The sequence below is a fragment of the Prionailurus viverrinus genome, chromosome D2 (genome assembly GCF_022837055.1).
Source record: "Prionailurus viverrinus isolate Anna chromosome D2, UM_Priviv_1.0, whole genome shotgun sequence".
In the NCBI taxonomy this organism is placed as follows: Eukaryota; Metazoa; Chordata; class Mammalia; order Carnivora; family Felidae; genus Prionailurus; species Prionailurus viverrinus.
In genome coordinates this window covers 60,620,981-60,648,813 of record NC_062571.1, presented here as the reverse complement: position 1 = coordinate 60,648,813, position 27,833 = coordinate 60,620,981, and the positions used below count along the sequence as shown (strand labels likewise).

Here is a 27,833-nt window from a genome sequence, read left to right as displayed (position 1 = left end):
TCTTGGTGACAGGAGCATGGAGAGGTGGACAAGAGGGCAGTCTACCCGCAATGACTCAGAATGACTTTACTTAGGAGATAAGACCATGATGTGGGGTCTAAGAGCGCCCCAAGGCCCAGTTCTCACAGAGGCTGGATAGCTCCTGCAAGGAGCTTTCTTGCACCAGAAAGGCCCAAGCCTCAAAGTCTCATGGGCCAACAGGAAAAGTCTCACCCCCTCCATGCCCCCGAGGTGTAGGCTTGGGGGGAGCTGCTACTGGGTCTTACAGTCCCCATCACTGCTGTGGGCTGTCTTCACTTTCTTTAGCTCCTTCTGAAGCTCTGCCTCAGCCACCAGGATCTCCTTTGGCTTCTGGTACTGTGGACGGAACATAATTCAGTCACATCCCCCCTCGGGGTTGGGGGGACCTGCTCTGATGCCTTTATTTGAAAATGAGGAAACTGATGCCTATAGGGTTGAAGGCTTTGTTCAAGGTCACGTGGCTGGAGAGGAGCCTACTACCAAAACCCCACCCAGTCCTGTGATTTCCACCCCTCCACATCACCCTCTGTCCTCTTCCAGCTATGATTTACAAGCTCAGACCCTCCCTGAGCGCCCCCACCCCACTCTCCCCACACTGAAGTAGAGGTGCCTGTACTCTAACAAGCACACTCCAGGGGTTGGGATGGAACGGGGGGCCCCTATGGGAAGGGAAGTGGGCAGGGAAAAAAAGGATTGCAGGGGCCAAGAAGTCTGAGTGAATCTTACAGAGATGATCAGCGTGCAGTTGGCATGAGCAAAGCTCAGCGAGGACTCATCCAGAGGTAGCTGGTGTCTGTCTAGGTCAGGAATGGAGAACTTCTTGTAGTACCTGTGGAAACACCAAGAGGTCACGGGCACATCTGGCAAGGTGACCCCCAACAACTGGGCAGCAGGCACCTCTGGCGCAGTTTCTACACAGTTCTTCCACAGAGCCACAGAGGAAGGAGGGAAGCCAGTCAGGACAGCGGTATGTTAGAGCTTAGTGGCCCTAGACAGAAAAGAATGACAGACTCTGGCCAGGCCAGCAGCTTAAAAGCAGGACCCGTCATGGTTCCTTGATCGGACCAGGGATTAGAGTCACCCATGCTTCAGGCTCAGGACTCCCAAACATACGCAGAAGAAGCCTCCTATAATACACAGCTCGGGCAGGGCAGGCCAGGCCTCCTCTGCACCCCAAGAACATGGGAACATGTATGGTAACAAGGGACAGAATAAGTATATGTAGAGATGTGGCCCAAAGCTGGGGACCAACAGTTGCCATTCACATGGGACTTCCACTGAGAGCCTCAGCTACTTTTTCTTCTTTTGGGGTCTTGAAGGCCCTGCTGGCCTGACTCTAAGAGAGAAGTATATTGACAAGGAGACATCGAAGAGGACAAATCATGTGACTCATCTCAGAAGCTGGATCTCTGGCACTTGGACTACTTTGCTGGCCCTGAGACCCCCCTCCTCCGTTTTCACACACGGTCCCTATCATCTGCAGGTGTCAGCCCAGAGATTAATGATCCCTTTCAGTAAAAACAAACAAAACCAAAAAACCCAGAGAACATCTAGCCCATAATGTGTACAACTGGACTTTGTTTTACAGGAAATTTGACCTTCTTTACTGAAGAGGAAACTCGGGCTCAGAAGGGTGAACTGTCTGGCCTGGCTTCACAGCCAGTGGTCAGTGGAGTCAGGATTAAAGTTCCTCCCTCCTGCATGGGTGCTTATTACACCAGAGCACCTCATCACTAGTAACAGGCCTGTGTGGCCTTTTCCTCAATGGAAGTGTAGCCGAGACCCCGGCAGTGGCTGTCATACCCGTCGCCCAGGCATCACCGCTGCTGCAGTGGCCGTGTGGGCCGGGAAGGGCAGTGCTGCCCGCAGGTACAGATAAACAAGTGAGGGGCCTGGAGAGGATGGGGCTTTTAATACTTCCGAGGGGCCTGGCCCTTGTGGTGACAGCTACCCCGAGTCCACTTCAAAAGCCCCGATGCCCCAGGGACTCAGAGAGTTGACATCAATGCGGCACTTCTGTCCTGCTCTCCTGCCCAAATCCCTCAGAGTTTAGCCGAGGCTCTGGGGGCCGGGGTGGGGGGCCCTCCTCCCAGGTCCTCTGCTCCCGCCAAGGTGCTGGGACCCACGGCAGGAAAAGAATGTTTACTTAACGGCTGACAGTTCAAAAGGAGTGGGGGCTGGGGGATCCTAATGGCACCACAGGTTTGCTTTATTTTCCAAAGCTCTGCCCCAGGGAAAGGCGATCCATCTGCCTGCAAACTGGGGTGGAATGCTGCCTCATCCTCTGCCTAGCCAGCCCGGGCTGAGGGCTCTTCCTGGGGCCCTTGGGCTGGCCAGCAAAGGTGGCAGACACTGATAATAGGGAGGAGTCAAAGGTTAAACAGCAGAGATTAGATGAACACAAAGGCTTGTTAGGAAGTGTTAACATCTTCCCTGCAAATATACACAAGAAACAGAACTGGGGGAGCAGCAGCCCAAGCACACGCAGGGCCTGTATAAGGCCTTACTGTGCAGGGCACAGGGACATCCTTTCTGCCCAGTCCTGTGCCAGGGGGGGGCGGCGACAGAGGGGCACATTCCCCAGGCTGGGACATTGAGACTGAAAAAAGAAACCCAGGCAGCTTGGCCTCAATGGTGACAATGACAAGATCAAAGGAAACTTGAGGTGCGTGGCTTGCCTCCTGTCTACCTCCCCACCTTTCACCATGAGGCCAGGACATGGAGCAGAGAGGTTTGGAGGCTCAGCTTGGTCTTGAGTCTATTCTAGTGCATTTAGTTTACTGGCTGAGGTTACACAGCTTTCCACAGAGGCCCCTGCCGGGCAGTGTTCAAGGAGGTTCAGGGCTTCCGCTTTCTTTCCTCGGGGCAGCCCGCCCCCCTCTCGCCCCCATTCCTGGCCTTGGGGGTTTGCCTTGAAAGGAACCACACTTAACTTTCTCATCAGTACCTGGACTAGAGAGGGACCCACTGTGCTTCTGGAAAAGTCAGAATGCTCAGCCTCAGGCAGCCCTAGGGAGGGAGCAAACAAGTCTCAGGCATCAACTGTGCCCCAGGCCTTAAGCTGTGAGCTGGGGATTTGAGGAGGAGGAAGAAAGAAGGCCCTATCCCTGCCTGAAAGCTAAACCCTTACAGCACAGTGGTTCCTGGGGTTTCGGAGGACACACGACACTCCCTGTTCCCATCTCCCATTACTGTTTTCAGTCTCAGTCACACGATGAAAAGTGACATTTGTAAATGCTTATTCTGGGCCAGAATAAGCCCAGATACACACTGCTCTATACACACTGAATCCTCAAAACAACTCTCTCAGGCTGATCGCTTTTATTATGCTCTTTTACAGAAGAGAAAACTGAGATACGGACAGTTAGGTATCTTGCCAGAGTCACAAAACTGGTACACGAAGAAGCCCTTATTACAAGCGATGATTCCCCAAACCTCCTGACCCTCCCTCTCTCCACATCCTCTCCTCAAAGAAACAGACCCCCTGGGCTAGCTTCCTCGCTCTGTCCAAGGATGGACTCCTCTGGGCCCCAACCACCCTGCAGGTCCTCTGGGCACTGTAACACAGTAGCTCTCCTTTCTGAATGTCAAAAGTGTTCCAAAGACACGGGGAAGCAAAGGCTCTCATGATAGCGCCTGGTCCCAGCCTGTGACCCTAGGCAGGCCCCTTAACTTCTGGGTCCTACTTTCTTCCTGAAAATTCCTTCCTCAAATAAAGGAGCTGAATGAACTTTAGTCACAGAACCAGATGAACTTTAAGTCACTGTCAAAGGACAAGAAGAGGACAACTCTACCTCTCTCAACCCTGAGCTGAAAGGATGGCTCCTTCATTTTGGCTATTTCAGAAATGACCTACGGTACCCCACCACTCTCCTACTGTATCCCTTTCCCAATTTCCAGTCCTTTCCCAACCTATTCTCCCTTGCAGGGAACTGAGAGAGGGCACAAGATGCCAGGCCTTTAGGAAGAGACTCTGAAGAGAGGCGGAAAGTAGAAGCAGGCTTTGCTGTGAACAGTCATACGGGCCGTGCCCACAGGCACACAGGCTTCGCCAGGGTGGCCCACAGGAGCCTCAAGCCAGTCCAGCCCTTAGAAAATCAGCAGGCAAACCTTCCTCCTTTCTTAAACATCACAGCTCCAGGCAAACCAGTCATCCCTGCCTGAAGCAGCCCTTCCTAGACTCACGATGCACATTCACCTTACTAAGGCTGTCGGAAGTCCTACCAAATAGAAACTTGTTTGATTCAGTTTCCTGAATTTATTTGACCATGGAATCCCTTTTTTTCTAGTGATGCCTATTAACACCTCCCACCGTGTTAGCATCACCAATGTCCAATCAGCCAAGTCCCAATTCCCAAAGAATTGCTGAAGACATGCTTCGGGCTGGCCACTGTGCTGGAAGTTTGTCTACGTATGATTTCATCAAATTGCCCAAGCAATCTGTGAGGCAGGTAGGAGTATTCTCCTGTGATACATGAGAAAACCTTGCCCAAAATACTATAGTTAGTACGTGGCAGAGACCAGATTTAAGCCAATGTTTTCCCACTCCAGTGCCCTAGTTCATTACACTTATAGCTGCCAGCTTCTAGGCTGAGGCTAAGAATCTTCTTTCTGCATAAACACTCTTATCAGGAATAGGCGGTGCCACACTGGGATTCTGGAAAAGCACTTTCTTTCTTCCTTGATTCACCCCTCACTAATACCTGAGGCCAAGGACATGATATACTGGAATCAATTCTTTCCAGAAAAGTGGCCAACCCAGTACTTCAGGGACAAGGCAGGTATGGACAAAGGAACTCTGATTTTTAGTAGGAACTACATTCCTGAGTATTAGAACTGGGGCAGGCACAGAACCAGCAAGAGAAAGAAGGCAGCAAATCAGAGAGAAATGCCACAGTGTGGTGGAAACTGCAGATGCCTGGGTGGGCATCCAGACAGTCACCAACTTTCCCTTTGCAAGTCAGTTCATCATGCTGACTTTATAGACGCAGTGATATAATTATTAACGTATAACACAAGAATAAAAATATGTATCCTGCCCAACACGAGATGGTGTGATGATCCAAAAAAAGACTTTTTAAAATTATCTCTTTTTAAAAATTTATTTATTTTTGAGAGAGAGAGACAGAGACAGAGATCAAGAGTGGGGGAGGGCAGAGATAGAGGGAGACAGAGAATCCCAAGCAGTTTCCGCATAGTCACTGCAGAGCTCGATGAGGGACTCAAACCCAAGAACCATGAGATCAGACCTGAGCCGAAATCAAGCTTAACCAACTGAGCCACCCAGGAGCCCCAGAAAACTTATTTTTAAAGTATCCTGAAAAAGCTGAGAGTATCCTGCTCAAAAGAACAGCCACTGAGTCCAATCAGTGGTAGTAAAGATATAAGACACATTACTGCTCCTGGTAGATGAAAATGCCACTAGACTCAAGAAAGAGCCAGTTAAAGATTTAGCAGCCTTTCTCTCCTACCTCGGGCAGAAGGACCTGAGGAAGACTAGTCTGAACCAGGCAGGGCAACTGGACCAGAAGCTCAGTGTGGGCCCCCAAGTGGGCACTCACATACTTCTCTCCCCAACCCCTGCCCCTCTCGGGGCACTACTCCCATCCCACCTGGCCTCACCCATCAGTTCAAAAATGTCTCCCCACTGCCTTGAGCGCAGGAGCGGGCTTCTAGCCATGTTGCTCCTGGCCAACAGCGCCACCTATGGCTGGATCTGTGTAGCAGATGGGACCCAGCGGAACTGCCCGCAGATGAATTTTTTGGTGAGCTAGCTAGCCTCTCCTCTCTCACTCCCGGGTAATCACATTTCTGCCTGATATCTGTATTCGACAGTGACCTCTGGGGGACAAAAGGGAGGCAGCAGCCAGCTCCACAAACTGCTAGGCTGCAGATTCAAGTGCTATCAGAAGCACTTTTGTTCCCAGTTTGGACCCAGGGCCCCTTACGCCAGGGAATGCTTGCTGAAGCACGGAGTTTGTTTTCCTAAAGGCAATTTCTCTGTTGTCTGAAATTGCTAAATTCCACTTTAGGCACCGACTCCCGTTAATGATGAGAACAATAACGGGAACAAACTGCCTTTTATCTGAGGGCTTCAAAGTGCTTTATAAACGCAAACCCTTATTATTATGACTTTATATTTATAGACAAGGCCCACTGCAGGGGCTGCTGGCTGCATGTAGAGCAATAATCTTGAAATTAATTCATTCATCTCCACCCCTTCCCCATCCCCTTAACCCTGCCACAGTGAGAGGGTATGGGGGTCAGAAGCGGAGGGCAGACCCACGGCTGCACTGGGGGAGCCTGGGAGCTTTGCTAGTTCCCCATGGGCCTTACAGACCTGAGGGAGATGGGAGGGGAGGTTGGCACCACACCACCTGAGGAGAAGGACAAAGAGCTGGGTCCTCCTTATGCATGTGAAGCAGTGGACGGATGGATGGTGGCACCAGTGGCCTAAGCTTAGCCACCCATGAGGCGTGCTGGGTGGCTTCACAGTCTGTGGACCAGTAACTCCTAAAACCCTCCAATTTAATGCCCCAAATGTATTTCGTGGGAGTTGTTCCTATACTGCAATCCCTCTGGACCAGGGCAAGACCAACCCATTACAGGGCTCTGCTCCTGTGACCACTCAGAGCTCTGGAAATCTAAACAGCATCAATGCATTTCCAAGATGGTCAACCCAGAAGCAGCCCTGCCTGAATCAAATCTCCTTCTTGGCCACCTTCTGTCCCCTCAACCCCACATTTTGCCTACCCGCCCCCCACCCTCCCACCAGAACACACTGAGAAAAACAAAGGGAAGTTGAGTACCCCTTCTAAAACAGAATATAAGAGACTTCCAGGAGGCCAAAGTACCTGCCTACTGCCTCTCAATCCCGTGAGGGATAAGGTGTGCTGCCCCAGACTAGTCCTTTGAAGTCCTGTAACTGCCACCTCAGATGGGTGTGCCTTCCAAGCTATGGCTCCCTGATAGCCCCGACAGTGATGTCTGTCACCAGGCTAAGTGCACCAAGGATTGGATCCAGCCAGGAGGTCAAGGTTGATAATCTTATAGCAGAACCACCTAAGATCACAAGTTAACAGCCAGGTGATTCCCTCACCCCCTCCTCAACCCCAGTACGTGCCAGGTACCGGACCAGACATTTTTTGCTCAAATCTCCCTGCCCTGATGGAGCTGATTACTTTATTTGAGCTGCTCCTGCAGAAAGGAAGCCCTTCAGCTTTCAGCACCTTCAGGGCTTCAGTGCAGCTCTCCTCCCTCCCTCAGAGCTGGAAGAGGAGGCTGCTCTCCCTCTGGGGTAGGGAGCAGTCAGAGCCCTAACCCAAGGTCAAACCCCTCCCCACCTCGTGCTCATACACAAGGCAGGCTCCTGAGGCCACTTACTTTTTGTTGGTGGTTCTGACAACGATGCAGCGCTCTTTGTGGTCCACACAGACACTGTAGACATCCTTAGGGTAGGGGAGGTTTCGAATCCGCCACTGGAAATTCATCTTGGTGTCCTTGCGCATGAAGATGGGCTGCACGAGACAAATCCAACTTAAAGATGGCTCTTGGAGAGGGTGGGAAGGGATGGCTCCCTGCTCTACCCAGGGCACACAACAGGAGACCCTCCTCTCCTCTCCATAGCTCCCTTCTGATGCTGCCACTGTGTGACATTCCAGGCCTGGAGCCCTCTTCCTGGGATGACCAAACCAAAACCCTTTGGGACTTCATTCAAGCAAACACTTCTAGAGGGCTGCATCCAGGTGGGTACACTGGAGACAAGAAGGTGAAGACATGGTGTTTGCCTTCAAGAGCCAGCAGCCCACTCCCACCCCAGCCTCCCCAAGACACCTGACAGATAGACATACATTGGCATTGTTTTCCTTGATGAATTCAGGCCCCAGGCTCCCTGCTCCTGGGAGTGCTGGCTCTCCCACCTCAATCTGCCACTGGCCCAGGGCTCCCAGGGCACTTTTCACACGCCACTTTCTCACTGAGGAGAGAAGGAAGCAATGGGATTACAGGGAAGGAAGGGACCGCTCTTACCCGCTGAATCACTGACATCATATTAGGTAACTGGTAGAGGATAAAAGTGGGCATGATAGGCCTCTACACCAGCTTTGCACACCCAGGCAGGACCTCCCAACTACTCAGTAGAGCATGTCAGCTTTGGATAACTTGGAAAGCCCCCATGATGGATACCCAAACTAAAGGGATTGAAACAAAGCTCTGAAAGGAGCTAAGTGGAGTTAAGAATCCTCCAGGTGTGATTTCAAGTAAGGGAGGGATGTGCAGGTTAAGAAAAGAGTAGCTACTGGTAACGGGGAACATTTGGATCCCAAGAAGTGTGAGTTGAGACGTACTTTTTCCCTCTACAAATGTGCAAAGGAAAAATTAAGAGGGTGAAAGCTCACAGATTTGTCTCCTGATTCAGAAAGTCCAATATAGAAATTCACTCATTTCAGGTATACCTGGCTTACAACAACAGCCCAAGTTGTATTTAAACAAAATTTTAGGCACGTGCCATATTCTAAATGCATTATTTACAGAAGATCTAATGTGAAATCTTTTGGAGAGCAGGATCACCCTTTTATAATGCAATCAATCATTTCTATTTCACAACCCACATATTTACATAAGTGTTTGTTTTTTTTTTTTTCAAGTAAGGTGCATACGGTATGGAAATCATAAGTGAAAAGACTAGCTGGGTGGACATTACCTGAAGCCCCCTGCCAGGACTTTCAGGAAGCCCACTCATCCATGTCGTCATGGTGTAGCCCCTGAGCCCATCCCTGCAGGGGTGCCTTCCCGAGCTCTAACGCAGGGGCTCCTTCCCCTTCCTGCTGCACCGGGGTCCTTGGCCAGCTTAAGTGGCGCTGAAGGCCAGCAGGCTTCCTGAAGCGTCGTATGGAGCTAAACAACTCAAAAAGTCCCTGGTTTTCTGCCGAAGTTACTCCTGTCCGCTCCTGTTTCTGGACTGCGGGGTGGTGAGACCTGCCGTCTTGATTCTCAGGATGGGTTTGAGACCTTTTGAGCGGCCGTGCCAAACCCAAACACCCTCCCTGCTCCAAGTAAGGCACGCAAGCTGAACACAAAAGTGTGCTGTAAAATTAGAATTTTCCCTTGAATATGTGCTTTTATAAGGTCTGCTGCATTCTGCAGTGTGATTTTATTACATCTTAGGGCCAAAAATTCTCCCTAGAAACACATTTCCAAGTTTATAATGAAAATTAATAAGGAAGAGTAAAACTTGGAAATATGCTTTATAGGCAACTTTTTTTTTTTTTTTTTCACAAATACTTCTACTCTCTTAAGTGAATGGGCTGTGACCGGGAGTGTATCCAAATCTATTCATGTAATACATCGCTTAACTGGAAGCCAGCCTTCTGGCCGTCTCACCGTTTTCTTTCTTTCTTTTTTTTTTTAAAGACACCTTGGGATTAAATTCTTTGCTAGAATGTAGAAGAAGGTCTTCCTACTCATTCCTTTATGAGACAAGAGCCAATAAACAGTTTTGGTGGAGTCCTTGTTATTTTCCCCATGTACATGGGCATGAATGCAACGCGTGCAAATACACACTTTGTCTCATCTTTCTTGTCCTGTCTTTGTTCCTGAACTCAAGGACAGTTCCTGCGGCAACAGAGGACTGTTTCCACCTGCTGTCACTCTGATTTGATTATATGTTAAACTCAAACTAGTGTGTGCAAGGTAGCAGCTCCCTGGGACGCTGTCCTATCTTCCCAGCTGAGCCAGGGCCAGTCCTTGGAAAGGAGACTGTCAATGACCCTACAGGGTCTGATAGGGAATAGATGAAGGAGGCAGTGCCTGGGGGCTTTTTCCTAAATCAGCAGGAAGCAGGCTGATGTCCTAGACTGCTGAAAGGGAGCCCCATCTTTCAGGTGGGCTGGAAAGAGGAGGTCCTAAAGGCCTCTTTCCCCAAAGCTCCAAGCTTTGGCCCGCTTCCAATATGGATAATTACATTCCCCTTTCCTAAATACTCCCTGCAGCTTAAACTGGATGCAGGATTCTTCTTTTCTGCCCTAAAACACTGCAACATTGCTCTGTGGCTATTAAACAGCTGCCACGTCCCATCCCTGAGGAGGCTGAAGGGAATCGAGTGGGTCATTTATAAAGCCGGTGAAGTGCTTGGGGATGAAAGTGCTCAATATCCTCCAAATGCAGCCTGGGGTGGTTAGGCTGGCGGTCAAATACCAAAGCAGATTAAGCCGGTAATCCAAATGTAATCGCTGGGGGATGGCCTGCCCTTCAGCCTCTGCCCCCCTGGACATGCTGTGTTCTTCTGGGGCTGGTTTGATGTTCCGATCATTGTTATGGGGCCCTTCAGGTTTTTCCTCTATGACTACATACAGCACGCATTGTGCGGGGTGGGAATGAATAGCATTGAGAGGGTTGAAAAAAATATGACACTACTATGCTTATTAACACCGACTGGAAGAACTCTATCCTACACAGATGCGCTATTGGCAAATTACTTTCTGCATTCTTGTAACAGAAAACCAGTTTATCCAATTATCAAATTTGTATAGTTAGCTGGAAAAATGGAAACACTTCCCATTTATGGCTATAATAACCCTGTCCATATTTTACTTCATAGAGTGCTCAAGCTGATGTTAGTTCAGGCCCTGAGATTGTTTATACTTAAAAATGAATAATAAACAGTATTTTGCAGCTGGCAGGGGTAAGGTGGAGTGGTTGGAGATGGATAAGAAAAGGATCGGCTGTTCAAAAAGGGCCCAGTGGTTTGAATGGGGTGTTCCTGTCTGTCCATCTCTGTTCTGCTCCTACCAGCCCCTACTCCGGTCATTCCGGGGAAAACAAAATTTAGTAAGAAGAAAAGAAAGCAGGATTAAACATCCTCAACTCCCAATACTATGTTATTGTGGATTAAAGCATGGGCTCTTAACCAGGCAGACTCAGGCTTAAATCCTAACCCAGAAACTAACCAGCTATGGAATTCTGAGCAAGGTGCTTAACCTCTTAGAGGCTCCGTTTTTTTCTGACTGTAAAAGAGGACAACAGCGCACACCTCATCAGGTGGTCATGAGGATGATTCAGTGAGATAACTCACGTAAAGCACTTAGCATGGTGCCCAATAAAAGTTATGGTATTAATACCATTATTAGGTCAACTTCAGCCAAACAATGTTCTCCTCTCAATCTCCATTTCTGCTTCTAAGAAAAAAGGAGTTTGTAGGCCACTGTCTATTCCCTACCTGCCAAGAGGAGAAGTGACAGGTTAACGTGGGATGCTACAGATGAAGGCACCTAAACTTGTTTTTCATTTTAACTTCACGTCCAAGCACAACTAAGAGGCCTGGGGTTATTTGTTTGCCTGTTTTTATGGCCAAAGCAGCTACAGCTGTTTTATTTGCTCTGAGTAGCAGAGAGAGGTGGTGCCGGGGGCTGGGGGAGAGTAACTCCAGCTAGTCTCTGGCCTGGCAATGGTGGTGGTTAGCCCACGTGACCTCTGCTTTCATAAGCTCGCCCCTGTTAGGCATTCCAAGGCTGTCACCCCCTGGGAGCGCTATAAATTACAATGCATTGTAAGGATATTACTACTGTATTGGTTTCCACCAAATCAGTGTCATATGCTAAACACATCAAGATTTTTAATAGCACCAGACTAAACCAATTGGGACTGGAGCCCAAGCAGCTCATAATAAGGAGGGATCAACACTTCACTCTGTGACTGAACATGCGCAGGACACACATTTTAAGACTGGAGACTAAGAAAATGCAAACCAGTGTAATCCATGTTGTCGGTTCTCAACATTTATGAGCTGTCAGAAAAAGGGAAAACGAAATTCCCTTGTCGATACTACCTGTCGATCAGGCCCAGGAAGAAATTAAAGTCAAGAAAATAACCCAACCCATGATTCCATCACTGGTCTTAGCATTTCAGGTGGAACTTAATAAAGAGACCAACTCCCTCTGCTGACAGCCTCAGGCCCTGGGTCAAAGAAGCAGCTACCTAGCTCTGGGAAGTCAGTTAATGCTGATGTGCATACCTGGGCACAGAGGATGAACAAATCAAATACTTCCCAGAAATCTGAGCTGGAGCCCCTATGCGTGAGCCTAGTCTTAGAGGAAAAGAGTTGCAGGAATGAAAACAACAATGCTGCAAAATCCCCATTTCTACTCCCAACCCCTTTTGATTCAGGCATTCTCCAAGGTAAGGGTCAGATTTCACAGTGCCACCTCTGTGGCCACATGAGTAGCTGCTGCCTCTGATGCTGGCTTGCTCCTGATGTGGCTTCAGAAAACAAACAAGCAAAACAACTACAGTTAAAGCCTGCCCTTACCTCTACTCACTCAGCCTATAAAAGGCTCACTTCCGGTTCTGTCTTCCCTCTATAGTTCTCACCGACAGTTTCCCTACAGGAGACTTATGCTCTCATTTGTCTGGGGGTCAGGTGGAGTTTACTAGTCCAGCAGACACCCACTCCACCTCTGGTGTCCAGCCCTGACATCACATCATTCTCAGGAACAATCTTGCCTCAGGTTGGAAGTGTTTACCTGTGCTAGGTCACCCCAAGCGTTCCTGAGGGCCCACTGGGAGCCCTTGTCACTTACCAAGTAGTTCGCCTGACTTCTCATCGTATTCTTCGGCCATTTCCTTTCCATCTGGGAACAAATAGTGCACCTTCCTTCTCCCTATGCACAAAGTAGAGAGAGTCGCTTACCCCCAAGCTGCTTCTTGCCTTGCACCTTGCACATCAAGGGATCTACCTGGGAGACACCAACAGCCTTGGGCTTGGACATGAGAAACCCTTCCAGAGCTCCATGAACCCCGTGCCAACCATTGCCCACCATTACTTTAAGACATGTATGGGGATGTATTTCCTTTCCGCGGCTTTCTCTGAACGTGTCTTTGCTCTGCTGTTCCCTCTACCAGCAAAGTTCCATCCTTCTTTTCATCTGTTGAACTCCTCAGCCTTCAAAATCCAACTCAAATGTCACTCCACTGGGAAGTCTTCAGCCACCTTGGCAAAATGCATCACTTCCTTATTTGTTTGTGCCTCCCTAGTATTCTATTCATATCCATAGTGGAGCATTTATCACATAGTATACTTTTTTAAAAAAGCATTCTGTCTCCCCAGGAACAGTGCCACATTTATCTTTTTCTCCTCAGTTCTTAAAACCAAGCCTATGTGGGGGCGCCTGGGTGGCTCAGTTGGTTAAGCATCTAACTTTGGCTCAGGTCATGATCTCGTGGTTCATGAGTTCGAGCCCCGCATCGGGCTCTGTGCTGTCGGCTTGGAGCCTGGAGCCTTCTTCAGATTCTGTATCTCCCTCTCTCTCTGACCCTCCCCTGTTCACACTCTGTCTCTCTCTCTCCCTCAAAATAAATAAACATTAAAAAAAATAACAAACAAACAAACAAAAACAAGCCTATGTGCTCAGAATATTTAAGTGGGTTTCCTGACCAAGCACTCCTTCTAGCCATGCCATTGCTCTGCCTTCTACACATCTCTAGGCCATTCCTAGCACACAGCCACATAATGTTAGTCCTTATATGTTTTCTTCATGGTATTTACCTCGGTTATGATTTACATTTGTGTGATTCTTTGATTACTGCCTGTCTCTATCAGATAGGTTTCATCCCTCTTGCCTATGGTTTCCCTAACATCAAGCATAGTACCTGGGATATACCAGGAGCTCAACTAAATATTAATTGAAAGAATAAATGAACACTGATTCAACTTTCATTGAAAGAATGCAAGAATCCATGGGTGCCTGGGTGGCTAAGTCGGTTAAGCATCCAACTTCAGCTCAGGTCATGATCTCGAGGTTCATGAATTTGAGCCCCACATGAGGGCTCTCTGCTGTCAGCAGGGAGCCCACTTCAGATCCTCTGTCTCCTTCTCTCTCTGCCCCTCTCCCACTCACATTCTCATTCTCTCTCTCAAAATAAACAAACATTAAAAAAAAAAAAAAAGAATTCAAGAATCCAGGAGAGTCTCCTAGCCCAACTCTTCCACCTATATAATAGTCATAAGCTAATAGAAGTAGGTTCCTTAGTGAGCCTAATAACAGGGGACAGGTACCCAACCTACACTTGATGAATAGGAGCCCCAGGGACCTTGAGCAGCTAAAGGAGTCACTCTCTGATCTACCAAGCCTTTTCCCATGTAATTCACTCCTCTGGACACAGTTCCCTTAAGTCACTCCTAGCTTGTATTCTGGGGAAACTCACCCCCAAATTTGCAGAGCCTCTTAGCATGGCCCTAGGTTATAGTGCCCTCCATCATCTGGATGGCTCATAGAGCTGGAAAGGATTTTCCTGTCAGGAGTGGGGTACAAGGTGCTGCCTGTGAGTAGCTGAGGGTGTGGCCTGACCCTCTTCTCCCCCTGGAGTCCATCTTGAGTCCAGGCAGGGTGCAGTGCTTACTAGTGGCCGGCACTTTACATGTTTCATCGCATTTGATTCTCACAGTGACCCTATGTGCCCCCACTATGTGTTTCATAAATGAGGAAAATTGAGGCATAAGGGTCATACACCTTGTCCAATCTCATAAAGCTGTGAAATGACAGACCTGGACTTAAGCTCATTTGAGGCCAAAATCCATGCTCTAATAACATACTAGGAAAATGCGCATAGCTTTAAATATTTGTAAGGTTGAACACTGTTCCAAGGGTTTATTGGTCGTTTCTAGTGAATTACCTGTTTAGGTCTTAGCTTATTTTATTTGGGTATTCATCTTTTTTTACTGATCTGATTGAACTTTATATTAACCCTGAATCATATATGTTGCAAATATTCTGTTTCAATTGCTTTTTAGCTTTGTTTAAATTTTTTTTTTAACATTTATTTATTTTTGAGACAGAGAGAGACAGAGCATGAACAGGGGAGGGGCAGAGAGAGAGGGAGACACAGAATCGGAAGCAGGCTCCAGGCTCTGAGCCATCAGCCCAGAGCCTGACGCAGGGCTCGAACTCACAGACCGCAAGATCGTGACCTGAGCCGAAGTCGGACGCTCAACCGACTGAGCCACCCAGGCGCCCCTTAACTTTGTTTAAAGTGGGTGTTCCCAGGGGCGCCTGGCTGGCTTGGTCGGTTAAGCATCCAACTTCGGCTCAGGTCATGATCTCATGGTCCGTGGGTTCAAGCCCCGCGTCGGGCTCTGTGCTGACAGCTCAGAGCCTGGAGCCAGTTTCAGGTTCTGTGTCTCCCTCTCTCTCTGCTCCTCCCCTGTTCATGCTCTGTCTCAAAAATAAATAAACGTTAAAAAAATTTAAAAAAAAATAAAGTGGGTGTTCCCAAACGATTGTTTAATTTTTATTATAGTCAACTATTTTTTTCCTTTGTGGTTACTACCCAGGAGTTGTGCTTAGAATATCCTCCCTTACCCAAAGATTATATAATTATCTGTACTTTTTTGTGATGCTACTAACAAAAAAACAAAATCCTAGATGATGAAATATTTGTTTAGATACTATCCTGTGACCAAAGGAAGTGAAAGCAGATACTCAAACAAGTATTTGTATACCCATGTTCACAGTAGTAATATTCACAATAGCTAAACAAGCAGAAGCAACAAGTGGAAGTGGAATGGGGGAATTAGTTTTTGACAGGAACAGAGTTTCAGTTGAAGAAGATGAAAAAGTTCTAAAGATGGATGGATGGATGACTGTACCATAACATGAATATACTTCATGCCACAGAACTGCATCCTTAAACATGGTTAAAATGGTAAAATCTATGTTATCTGTTTATTTTTTTTGAGACATAGAGAGACACACACACAGCATGGCGGGGGGGGGGGGGGGGGTAGGGGCAGAGAGAGAGAGGGAGACACAGAATCTGAAGCAGCCTCCAGGCTCTGAGCCATCAGCACAGAGCCCAACCTGGGGCTCGAACCCACAAACCGTGAGATCATGACTTAAGCCGAAGTTGGACGCTTCACCAACTGAGCCACCCGGGAGCCCCATATCTAGTTTTTAAAATAAAACCAAAACCACTGCTGTATGAAATAATGTCCAAAATCTTTAGCTCGGCATAGGAGATCTATCACAACATACTCCAATTTATCTAAATTCCCTCTTCATGCCCCACCATTTCTCCTCACTGCTCCTTGAGAAAAGAGCACTTTCATTCACCCTTGCACCCTAGCACCTGACAAGGTGTGGGGGGGTTGTTCTGACTGGGTGAGTGCCTCGGCTTCCCTGAATGTTTTGTCATTCCCCTATTAATGAGGCATATACTCTCACACTGCCACACCTTTCTTTACATGTGAGTCATTCCTCCTGGCACAGCCATCCCCTCTTCTCCACTTAGCAAACACATATTAATTCTTTAGGACGTATTAACATCACCTCTTCTGTCAGGTCTTCTTTCAAAGAAACGATCATTCCCCCCTTTGTGCTCTCATAGCACTTTATAAAAGATTCCAACTTCTATTTAACACACACTCTCATTTATTTACATTTTTTCCCCTCTCTGCTCTAGTACATACCTCAGCACATAGTAAAAGCCTCCCTAAATGCTGCGTGAATGAACGAGCAAATGAGCAGGTGATGTTAATTTACATGCTTCCCTGATTGGCCTCTGCCTACAGATGTGCGCCTCTACTGGTATCCTAAAAGCTACAAAAATTCAGATCTAATTCATTCTGGCTGCCAAGTGGGTCCAGGAAAGGGCTCTGAAGCACTGGGGGTCCTATATCCGCCAATCCTAGGGTGAGAGAAAGTCAAGACTCCATACCCCTATGCCCACTTTTCCAGGCACAGTCCTGGGGCCCTCGCTCTGTTTTCCCTACAGAAAAAACATTAAGAAGTTCACTTACAAACATATTACAGCTGAAAAGGACCTCAGAGGTAGCCCATCCAGCTCATTTTACAGATAAGGAAAACGAGGTCCAAGCAAGTAAATGGGCTGTGATTTAACGGCAGAGTGGTAACTAGATCCTAGGTCCCCCGCCTGTTCCTGACGCCAGGCTGCGTTCTGTAACAGAACCCGCGCTGACTGGACGGGGTGGGGAGGGCTACGGCTGGTCTAAAACACTCTTGGATTTCAGCTTCCTCTTCTACAAAATGGGGTGGAAAATTAACAGCCTCTCGGGCAGCTGCAGGGAGCAAATGCCATAACGAATGTGAAGGAACTTATTAGTAACAGAATTCAGAGCTGGGCGAAGTGGTGTAGAGGAAACTAGGAGGTGTCCAGAGACGCGTGTTCCAGTCACGTCATCTCTTTGGGCCTCAGTTTCCTCATCTGCCAATGAGGGACTGGGCCTGTCTGGCGGCCGCGGCCCTTCCAGCTCGACCGTCCTAGGCTCTGAGGCCCTTCGCGGAGGTGCCAGCGCGGAGGGCTGGACCCTGGGGGAAAAGGACTAGGGAGCTCGTGAGGGGTCTCGAGTTACCGTCCTGCAGCAGCGCCGTCTTCTCCGCGGTCCGGAGACTCTCCAACCAACCTGTTACCGCCATCTTCCCTGCGCCCAGCCAAGCGCCCCGGCCGCTGCCATGGCAACCATTCCGCCTACGGTCACTTCCGGCTGACCCGGAAGATGTTCTGAGCATTTACCCTTCCCCCCCCCACACCCCCTCCGGCCCCCGACTTCCCACCCACCACGCCCTTCGTCCGCTCTCATTGGCTGCCCTGGTAAGTGGTTTACTCCAGCCCACCCGCGGGGCCTGAAGTTGACCCCACCTGGGACCGAATCACTGCAATGGGCAGGGGTCCTTAGGTCAGGGTGCGGACACTCCAGCCCTCCTCTGGCCTCCAGCTGGGAGTGCCTGGCGCGCGCCAGCTGCGCTCGCGGCGGGTGCCCCACAGCTGCCTGTCGTCTCCACCCCCAGCTGTGAGGCCGCGACTCCTCTAGTCTCGGAAGGCGCCCCACACCTGCTGCTGCCTTGCCCTGTCTCCCCGCACCTGCGGGGCTGAGCACCCCCGTGACGGGAGGTCCGCGACCAGGGCAGGTGTAGGGCGTTCCCCCGCCTCCCTAACACCCTGCTCTCCCAGGGTTTCCTATGCGGGTCTGTGATGGGGTAGAGAAAGATCATGTGGGGTTTATATGCAGATTCCCCCCAGTCCGTCAATCCTCTTGGGAGCCCAAGTAAAGATGTAGCTCCATTTCCTAGCCTAGCATCTCCTGTTGGTAGAGCCCTTTCAAAGTGGGATGCAGCAGGGCAGACACTGCGCTGAATCTTTAGAGCAACCCCTCCGAGGAATATCATTTTGTACCACTCAGAAGTTCCTTAATAGTCCCATCCTTCCCTTTATTTTCCCCAGTACTCTGACATTGAAAGGCTGGTGAGTGCTAGGCTAAACTGCTAAAGTTCAGTTGGGTTTGAGATACCCCAAGGAACTGGGCTACTGCCCCCAAACCCTGGTCGTTAGAGACACCACCTCCATAGGCAAAGGGTTGGGTAACCTCAATTCTGGGTTTCCACGTGATAGTTGCCCTGATCAAATCTAAAACCTAAAGGCCAGGATCCGGCCATCCCTCAATGGACCCCAGGGGCATCTTGAAGGCATTTCCCAAGCGGAAGAAAATTCACGCTGATCCATCATCAAAAGCACTTGCAAAGATTCCCAAGCAAGAAGATGGAGAAGCAGGAGGTGAGCAGACTCACCCTCAGAACCCTCATGTACTTGAACCCTTAGGATTCCTATGTTGCTCATGTCTAGACTCAGATATTAGAGCTGATTCTGCCCACCCACGGACTACAGGTTGGTTTGTATCTCCCTTGCACAAGGCTTGGGCCCCAGTCTTTGACAGGCCACTTGCTCTGTCTATTAATAGTAGGTGTCTATTAATACTTGTTGAAAGAATAAATAAATGAAGTGATATATAGGATACCTACAATGTGCTAGACACTGTTCTAGATTACATGAGGGAACAGGACATATCAAAATCCTTGCCCCTTACATCAAGTGATGGTCCGTGCGAAAATTAACTGTTATGTTTGTGGCAGAATTCCCCAGAAGGCTGGCTGTCTAGATGGAAGAAAAATGATTGTTTGGGGGCACAGGACTGTAAAAGGTTCATTCGGATCATATCTGACAGTTATGACATATATGACAGTTATCATATCTGACAATAGGCATCTGGATGTCCCTTACACAGAATGGCTGAGCTCCCTGCGGGCCCATGTTGTGCCCAGTGGCATTGGGCGAGCCCGGGCAGAGCTCTTTGAGAAGCAGATTATCCAGCACGGTGGCCAGATATGCACTGCCCAGGCCCCAGGCGTCACTCACATTGTGGTGGATGAGGGCATGGACTGTGAGCGAGCCCTCCGCCTCCTTCGACTGCCCCGGCTGCCCCAGGGCGCTCAGCTGGTGAAGTCCACCTGGCTAAGCCTGTGCCTGCAGGAGAGGAGGCTGGTGGACACGGCAGGATTCAGCATCTATATCCCTAACAGGTGGGTTGGCTCCAGTCTTTCCTCAGTGTTTTCTGGCAGCATCCTGAGCTCTCCTCTTGGGCTATTAAAAATAACTTTCATTGTCTTATTCGGACACATTAGAAAACCAAGATCTCAAAGCAGAGTATTAGGAGCAGAGGTAGGGCCAGACCTTTGGGATCTTAACTTGCCATCACCATCCCTGCAGGTACCCGGACCAACCACACGTCAGCAAGGCAGACCAAGACTTTTCTGCTCCTCCTGGAGCCCATGAGGCTCTGCTCAGGACAGCCCTCTCTCCTCCCTCTCCTCCCACGAGGCCTGTGTCTCCTCCCCAGAGGGCAGAAGAGGCCCTGAGCACCCAAGCCCAGGTCAGGAGCCTCCCAGCCCTCACAGCTCCCTTCCCCTGGGAACTAGGTCACAGAAACAGGCAGGGCCTGGTGGTGGTTCAGAAAGTCCTAGACCCCTGAAAGAGGAAGGACCTCTTTCTTATGAGGCCATTTGGCTCTTCCCAACATCCACCATGTCTGCATTTGGCCAGGCCACATCTACCACATACCACTGGGAATTCTAGGACTGGGCACTGGGGGAAGCCAGGTGGAACATGGCCCCACACTTAAGGAGGTGCAGGTCTGACTCATCCCTGGGTCTGACCAGGAGGCTCAGCCCCCACCTTTGAGGAGCTCTTTGGGGGGCGTGAACTTATTGTCTCATCTCTTTCCCCCTCAAGCCTGGCTCTGATGATGAAACCAGTGATGGGGAAGAGAACCAGGTTAGCGCAGCTGATCTGGAAGCCCTTATCAGTGGCCACTACCCCACACCCCTTGAGGGAGATGATGAACCAAGCCCAGCCCCTGAGGGCCTGGATAAGTGGGTCTGTGCACAGCCTTCGAGCCAGAAGACAACTAACCACAACCCCCACATCACAGAGAAGCTGGAAGTGCTGGCCAAAGCCTACAATGTTCAGGGAGACAAGTGGAGGGCCCTGGGCTATGCCAAGGCCATCAATGCCCTCAAGAGCTTCCACAAGCCTGTCACCTCCTACCAGGTACCCGGGGGCCAGTGCAGGGTATGCGGGGAGATGGGGGGCCTTCTGTTTACTGGCCAGAGGTTGGTGGTGGCACCAGTCACAAGGAGGATTGGGTGGAATGCTTAAGATTTTATGATGTCTGAGACTTCCACAAAAGAAAATGGGGATATGGATGAAAGCAGATTGACAAAATCTTGATAATTACAGAAGTTGCTGACAGGTACTTGGGGGCTCATTGTACTGTTCTATTTTGGAATTTTTTCCATAGTAAATAGTTTTTAAAAAGTTTAGACTCCGGAGGCCAACAGACCAGAGTTTGAATTCTGGTTCCCATCATTCGCTGTGTGATTCCAGGCAAGTTACTTAAACCCTTAGAGCAGGGAAAAGGATCTAAGTAAGAAGAGTGAGAAACTCAGGTGTTCCCATGAGGACCAAATGAGATGCTCGCTGTCGTGCAGTAAGGCCCGATACGCAGTCAGACCTCAGTAAATGTCTGCCCTCACTGTTGCGAGGGCAATGGTGACTAGGATCGTCACTACTGCCTCTTCTCTACTTCCTGTGCTCGCCTCCATCCCTCTGAGAACCAAAAGACAAGTTTCCCAGCCCATTCTATCCTAACTTCTCATCTTCAGTTGTGCCCAGGCTTTACACAGCCATCAGTTGCCAACTAGCCAGGTTGGCCTTCACTCAGATACCTGCTGAAGGAGTCTGCTAGCCTACCACTGGCTCCGCACCTGCCGTCTTCTCATTCTTCTTTTCTACCTCTGCCTCCTCCTCCCCAGGAAGCCTTCAGTATCCCCGGGATTGGAAAGCGGATGGCCGAGAAAATCGTAGAGATCCTGGAAAGCGGGCATCTGCGGAAGCTGGACCATATCAGTGAGAGCGTGCCTGTCTTGGAGCTCTTCTCCAACATCTGGGGAGCTGGAGCTAAGACTGCCCAGATGTGGTACCAGCAGGTACCTGTCCCTGTACCTACTTCAGTTTTGCTCTTTCTCAGAGGTCCTGCCCCACAGTTCTCATACCCTGTACTCTGATGGGAATGAACCCAGACTATAGTGAGACCACTTTTCAAGGGGATTAGGTCTCCTGGCTTCCAGAACTGCCCTGTTGCTTGGTAGCCTTGAGGCATTAATCTGTTGTGTGGGCAGAGATAAGAAGTATGTTTCTCTGTCTCCCAGACCAGCAAAGGCCTTCCTGAGAAGACCAGGACTCAGGGCTGAGTATCCAGATCAATGGTTCCCCAATCTGGCCATGCCCGGAATCCCCCAGACCGATGGATTCATGAACCATTATTTTAGGGTTGTGGCAGGGCTGGATTGGGGTGTGTCTCCCGTGCTCCCTACCTTTCTTGAGTCCCACTGATTAGAGACCCGACCACTCCTGGGGTTGGTCCTACCTCAAACCTTCCTTGGAGTTTGGGGGTGATGGTAGCCTTGTGTATGTGCTCACTCACTGCCTCTCCATTGGTCCTGGCTGCTCACAGCCTCCTCATCTGGCTTCTTTTTTCCAGGGTTTCCGGACCCTAGAAGACATCCGCAGCCAGGCCTCCCTGACTACCCAGCAGACCATTGGCCTGAAGCATTATGATGACTTTCTGGAACGCATACCCAGGGAGGAGGCTGCAGAGATTGAACAGACAGTAAGCAGGTGCCCCAGAGCAGTGAGGAGCCTTGCTATAAGCTCATGGCCTGGCTCAAAGTCAGGAACACCTGATCCCTCAGCCGGGAAGTCAGAAGAAGCTGTGGAACAGCAGAGGTTGGGACCAGTGAGGAAAGAGCAAGTTGAGACTGAAGCTGGAGGGGAGGGTGGCTTTGGTAGGGAAGGGCTGCAACACCAGGTCTCTGGATTAGGGTAGAGTGAACATGGGCAGAGATGCTAGAATGATGTTAGGACTGGGTTAACGTTTGGGCTGGATTAGAGGTGGAATATGGTCAGAACTACTTGAGGATATTGGGGTTTGAACTGGGCCAGGTGTGGGTCAGGGCAGAGGTACTTAATGTTTTTTGATTTACAAACTTTTCTGAGAACCCGATGAAAAGTATAGACTCTTTTGTCTCCAAAATTTGTACAAATGTACAAAGTTGTTTTTTTTTTTTTTTTTATCTCTTTCCAGAGGTAAGGGCCTTCTGAAGGCTCCCCCCCCACCCCCCCACCAACCTGAGACTGGTTCAGGGTGTGGGTTAAAGTTGCTGTAGAAGCACAGTGCCAGTACAGTTAGGTTTGGGGTTAGAGAAAAGCTAGGTTGAGTTAAGGTTAGGCCCGAATTAAGAGTAGGGTTTTCTTAACATTGGATGCTTTTAGTTAAGATTTGTCATTGTCCTAGAAATAAGATTTGGCCAACATTAGGGTTTGGTTTAGCGTTGGATTAGAGAGTAAATTCTTCGTATAAAACCTAGATTAGAGAGAGACTAGGGTGTATTTAGGATTAGATATATCATTTGTTCAGTCAGCTTCAGGATTATGGGGTGGTTGCTGTGGGCAAGGTTTGCTACTTTGGAGTCAGATTCTGATCAGGTAGGACTCTGTGGAGACCCTGGCCCACTTTAGTTAAAATTAGCCTCCAGCTCCACTCCAGGCCACTAGGCCACGGGACTATGAGACTGGCGCAAGATAGATGGACAGGCCCTTTTGTCCACCCATCACCAGACCTTGGTGCTAGTAATGACGCCGTCACTCAGCCACGGTGTCCAGGCACAGAGAATGTCCCAGTGAGCTTCCAGCCCCCAACCCATTCGAACAGCAGTGGCTTCCCACCTGGCCTGCTCCCCCCACTTAAGGGCTCCAGCTTTAGGAGTTTTTGATGGGATTACTCATCCTAGGTCTCCTCCCATCCTCTTGGGAGGCTCAAGAAGGGACTGAGAGGATTAGCAGAGCCATGCCTGTCAGGAGAATTGAGGTGTCCTGGCTGGAGTATCCAGGGCCCCAGAAATCTCAGTGTCCTGGGGTAGAGGCGTGGAGGTCATCTGCATATGAAAGGCTTCAGTGTCTCTGGGGTGGAGGCTAATGGGCTTATTCCTCTCAGTGAGGGTTGATCCTTCAGCTGACAACCCCCCCCCACCCCCCCCCCCACCCCCGTCTTGATTCCCTCTGCACCGAGCCCATTCCTCCAAGTAAGGGTGTGAGTATTGGCTCAGAATGGCCTCCCTCTTTGCTTTCTTTCTTTTTCTTTACTATAGGTGCGGTTGCATTTCTAGGCTCCATTTCCCCCCAGGCCTCAGCCTGGGGCACCCCGCTAGCCACCTGATGAAGCCTCAAGCCCCAACTCACACTCTGCTCTAAGCTCCAAATCCATACCAGGCCTTGGAGGGCTTCCAGGCACCTGGCCCTTTGTCCTAAGCAGACATACCCAGGCATAGGGTTTGGGGCCGAGGCCAAGAGAAGGGTGTCTCTCCGCTTTTAAAGAGCTCCAGGAGGAAAGATCAGTGTCTTTCCTCAGAATCAGAGCATACACCTCTTAGATCCCTCTTCAGGCCGCCTCTGGTGGTATGAGCACGAGGTTTTCTCTTCTGTCCTAGGGAAGCTGGAGAACTGCCATTCCCCAGGGTCGATCTCCGACATCTCCTCCTTTAGTCTTTCCCTCAGGCTCGTGTGATGCGACCAGGGATTGGTTCGGGGCATAAGCCAGAAGTGTGGGCTCCTGGGTCGGGGAAGGCTCTTGTGCTGTCAAGGGGGACGAACTCCTTGCAGGGCTTGAGGCCCACAGGCCCTCCCCCCTGCCCCTCTGCTCTTTCTCAGGTCCGGGAATCGGCTCAGGCCTTCACCCCTGGGCTGCTGTGTGTGGCATGTGGTTCTTACCGACGCGGGAAGGCAACTTGTGGTGATGTGGATGTGCTGCTCACTCACCCGGATGGCAGGTCTCACCAGGGCGTCTTCAGTCGCCTCCTTGACAGCCTTCGGCAGCAAGGTATAAGCTCCATCTCTGGGTGAGCAGGTTGGCTCCAGGCAGGGCGAGGCTAGCCGACCCCCAGGAGGGAGGGCCTCAGAGTTGCAAGCTCTCGGCAGGAAGCAGGGGAAGGTGGCTTCGTGAGAGTGCCACCTCTCCCTTGTGGCCAGAGCCAGTTCAGGGCAGAGATGAAACAGTCCACCACCCCTCCACTTAGTAATAGGTCCTCAATACTGCCCGCAGGTTAATTGCTTGATCTCACCTTTCTGTGACGCTGCAGGGGACATGGGGAGGAATGGCCATGCATGTTTTAAGGAGGCAGGTGCAGAGAGGGCAAGGTTGCCCAGCAAAGAAATTCACGCGCAGGGAATGGAGGAACCAGGGATGAACAGGAGAGACCTGGGAGGACGGGGCAGCCCAAGCCTGGCTCCCTGCCCTCCCAGCAGCCTTCCCGTGTTGCGCCAGGGTTCCTGACGGATGACCTGGTGAGCCAGGAGGAGAACGGCCAGCAGCAGAAGTACTTAGGTGTGTGCCAGCTCCCAGGGCCGGGGCGGCGGCACCGACGACTGGACATCATCGTTGTGCCCTACAGCGAGTTTGCCTGCGCCCTGCTCTACTTCACTGGCTCTGCCCACTTCAACCGCTCCATGCGGGCTCTGGCCAAGACCAAGAGCATGAGCTTGTCGGAGCATGCCCTCAGCACCGCTGTGGTCCGGGACAGCCGAGGCCGCAAGGTGGGGCCTGGCCGAGTGCTGCCCACTCCCACTGAGAAGGATGTCTTCAGGCTCTTAGGCCTACCCTACCGAGAGCCAGCCGAGCGGGACTGGTGACCCGTGGTTGGGGGGAAGGGGGACTGCCCCACCTGGCCATCCAGTGCTTGTCTCCAGCCTTAGTGGGCTGAACCTCACTACTTCAACAGCCTGGGCCTGAGGGAAAGGGCCAGCCTGGCTCCCACGTTCTGTCCAGCCCTCTCCTCAACAAGAGCAGACTGCTGGCCTTCTGCCTCACCACTGCCTCTGGTGGAGTTCTGGACACGCCCTCCCTCCCCTCCCCCCCCCCCCCCCCCCCCCCGCCTCATTTTAAGCAAGAACAGCTGCTGGTGTGAAGCCAGTTTCCTGTGCTGAAGGCCCAGACACCCCCACTTCCCTGCCCAAGGAGGGTCTCTCTGCTGGGGGCAGGATGGGGGCTGCAGGGGAGGGGCAAGCAGCTGTAGCTGAGCATCACCTAAGACCCTTTGGAGCAAGAGAACAAGCCGTTTCACATGTCCTCCCTCCCCCTAGCCCGCTTCCTGTGCAGCTGGAGGTGTGGGGACGGGGTGACCAGGCTTGGGGAGGATAGTATTTGAAGGCCCAGGGGTCCAGTAAAGTGCACTTGACATTCAGCCTGCTTGGTGTCTGTGAACTGCTGCAGTCCCTGCCTGCCTTCAACCCGGGCAGGGATGGAGATGGGAGCCAAATGGGAGCCCAGACAGGCAAGTTAACTGCTCTCCAGAAGGGCTGGCTTAAGTCCACTCCTGAGCTCAGAAGTGGGGGCAGAGATGGACGGGTAAAAGGGAGAATTCATGGAGTCAGGCATTAGGAGTGCCTGTCTCCGCATTAGCATCTCTTGTGGGCCCTGCCCTAGAACAGGCTATCAGGACATAAACAAAGGTGACAAGACTTACTAGGAACTGGTGACTTGTGCTACCAGCAGTGCTGAGGCAGTCAGACGAGGTTGCGTGGAGGGGAGGGGAAGGCTGGCAGGGAAATAGCCTGCCTGTTTGGAGAAAACTAAAGAGCCTACTCTAGAGACGATGCTGTATGCCAAGGCTGGTGGAGGACTGGGAGTCGGGCTAAGGGGCTCAGTTTGATAGAGGGGATAGGAGCAAGTCCAGCTGGTTGGACCAGGATGGCACTTGGAGGTTGGACCTCGCAGAATGGAGAGTTTGGTGAGGGGAGTGGTGGGGTGGGGAAGAAGGTTTGGACATACCAACTATGAAGAATAATGTGCACAGGGCTGGAGGAGGTGGCTGTGTTGGGAGGAGCAGCAAGGGGCCTGGAGAGGCCTCCTGGCACGGGGGGTTTGGAAACTGAAGAGATGGGCGCAAGCCTGAGTGTGCTGGCTGGGAGGCAGGGCTGGGGGGCAGGTACTAAGTCCTGTGTCTCTGTCAGTAACTTGCAGAGTCTCAGAGCTGGCCTTTGTTGGCCTGATTTCGGTCAGGGGATGCCAGCATCCCGGCATAGGGATCCCGACTCTAGTTCAGAACTCAAGTCCAAGCCCTGGGGCCCCACCTGCACGGGGCATGCTGGGGAAGGAATCTAAAGCTCATGGAGTCTGGGAACCCTTTTCACAGCTTAGTACCAACCAGAGACAGCCACGTCAAAGGCCTAGAAGCCTCTGTGAGGGGTGAGTCCCTTGGAGCTTCTATTCCCAGGGAGGTGTGGCTGACTGGGGCCCGGAATGAATACACCAGGCAAATTCCTGGCCCCTTAGGCTGCTTCTGGACCCTGCTTGCAAGCTCTGCCAGGTCTACTCTGAACTAGGCCCCCAATGTCTGCCATCATTCCCAGCAAGGGTCAGAGCTGGCAGAAACCCAAAGCCTGGAGTGTCCAGGTCCAAATGTGGAAGTTGCTTCTCTCCTTTTGCTTCCCACATAAATGCCCTGGCATTCTGTCCGGGCCCACAGTAATAGGGCCTCCAGGGCTGCAAGAGGGAACCAGTGGGTCACCAGGTGACTTGGCCAATTAACCACTTCCCATACACAGAAAGTCCCCAGAACTACAGAGAAGGATAGTGCTGCCTTCTGTGTCTGAAAACAGGGACCTGGCCCCTCAACCTCCTCCCAAGAGATTCAGAATTCCAAAGATTACCTTCAAACCAAGTCAACTCCTTGTCCCACCTCCTGGCAAGGACAACAGGAAATTGGGAAAGAAGGAAGAGCACCCACACCCTCCAGAGAGACCCATTCTGGAGGTGGTATCCTCTTGGCCACTCAGTCTGACACAGGAGCCTGGGAGAAAAGCTGAGGGAAGCGTTTCTATCTGGAGAAAGGCTGCTCAGTTTGGAGGAGGGGCTGGTTTTCCGAGTCCAAGCTAAGCAAAAAGTGTATTAGAAGGATCCCCAGGTACTTCAGAGCCTGAACTTGGTTTCTGGGTAGGCTTGCAGCCCAGTGCCCCATTCTGCCGGAAAGGGAGACTGAATTTTGGAGCCCTGGTGGGAACTGGCATCCTGTCTAGCAACTGAGTACCCCAAAACTACCACCCAATCACCATCTGGTCCCAAGGAGGAGGAGAAGGGCCCACAAGCCTGCTTCTCACCCCTATCCCAGCTGTCGTCACTCTGTCTCAGAGCCAGAGTTGTCCCTGGCCAGATCACATGTACAGTAGGCAGAATAATGGTCCCCTAAAGACGTCTACATCCTAAAACTTAGAACCTGCGAGTATGTTATCTTACTTGGCAAAAGACATTGCAGATATGATTAAAGTTAAAGATTTTGAGAAGAGATGATCCTGTGGGCCCAATCTAATTATGAGTCCTTAGCAGAAAACCTACACAGAGAGATGTAACAACAGAAGGA

At 50.6% G+C, this 27,833-nt stretch overlaps 2 protein-coding genes across 4 annotated transcripts; one reads left to right on the top strand and one right to left on the bottom strand.

Moving 5' to 3' along the window:
• Positions 1–48: 48 nt before the first annotated feature.
• On the bottom strand, positions 49–17,505 carry DPCD (deleted in primary ciliary dyskinesia homolog (mouse)). The gene is made up of 6 exons (XM_047826066.1): positions 17,384–17,505; positions 12,597–12,677; positions 7,872–7,996; positions 7,405–7,538; positions 748–850; positions 49–357 (listed from the first exon to the last, which is right to left on the bottom strand). The coding sequence occupies exons 1-6, from the start codon at positions 17,445–17,447 to the stop codon at positions 253–255; spliced, it is 612 nt and encodes a 203-aa protein (XP_047682022.1). The 5' UTR covers positions 17,448–17,505; the 3' UTR covers positions 49–252.
• On the top strand, positions 17,476–26,048 carry POLL (DNA polymerase lambda). Of its 3 annotated transcripts, none has more exons than XM_047826062.1 (9): positions 17,476–17,622; positions 18,449–18,582; positions 19,091–19,385; positions 19,573–19,735; positions 20,095–20,412; positions 21,177–21,350; positions 21,905–22,033; positions 24,130–24,298; positions 24,743–26,048. In XM_047826062.1, exons 2-9 carry the CDS (start codon positions 18,471–18,473, stop codon positions 25,105–25,107), a joined length of 1,725 nt encoding a protein of 574 aa, XP_047682018.1. In that variant the 5' UTR covers positions 17,476–17,622; positions 18,449–18,470; the 3' UTR covers positions 25,108–26,048. The 3 variants fall into 3 exon arrangements, with proteins under 3 accessions (XP_047682018.1, XP_047682020.1, XP_047682019.1); XM_047826064.1 differs by having other exon boundaries at positions 19,068–19,385; positions 24,743–26,047; XM_047826063.1 differs by having other exon boundaries at positions 17,573–17,622; positions 18,421–18,582.
• Positions 26,049–27,833: the final 1,785 nt, after the last annotated feature.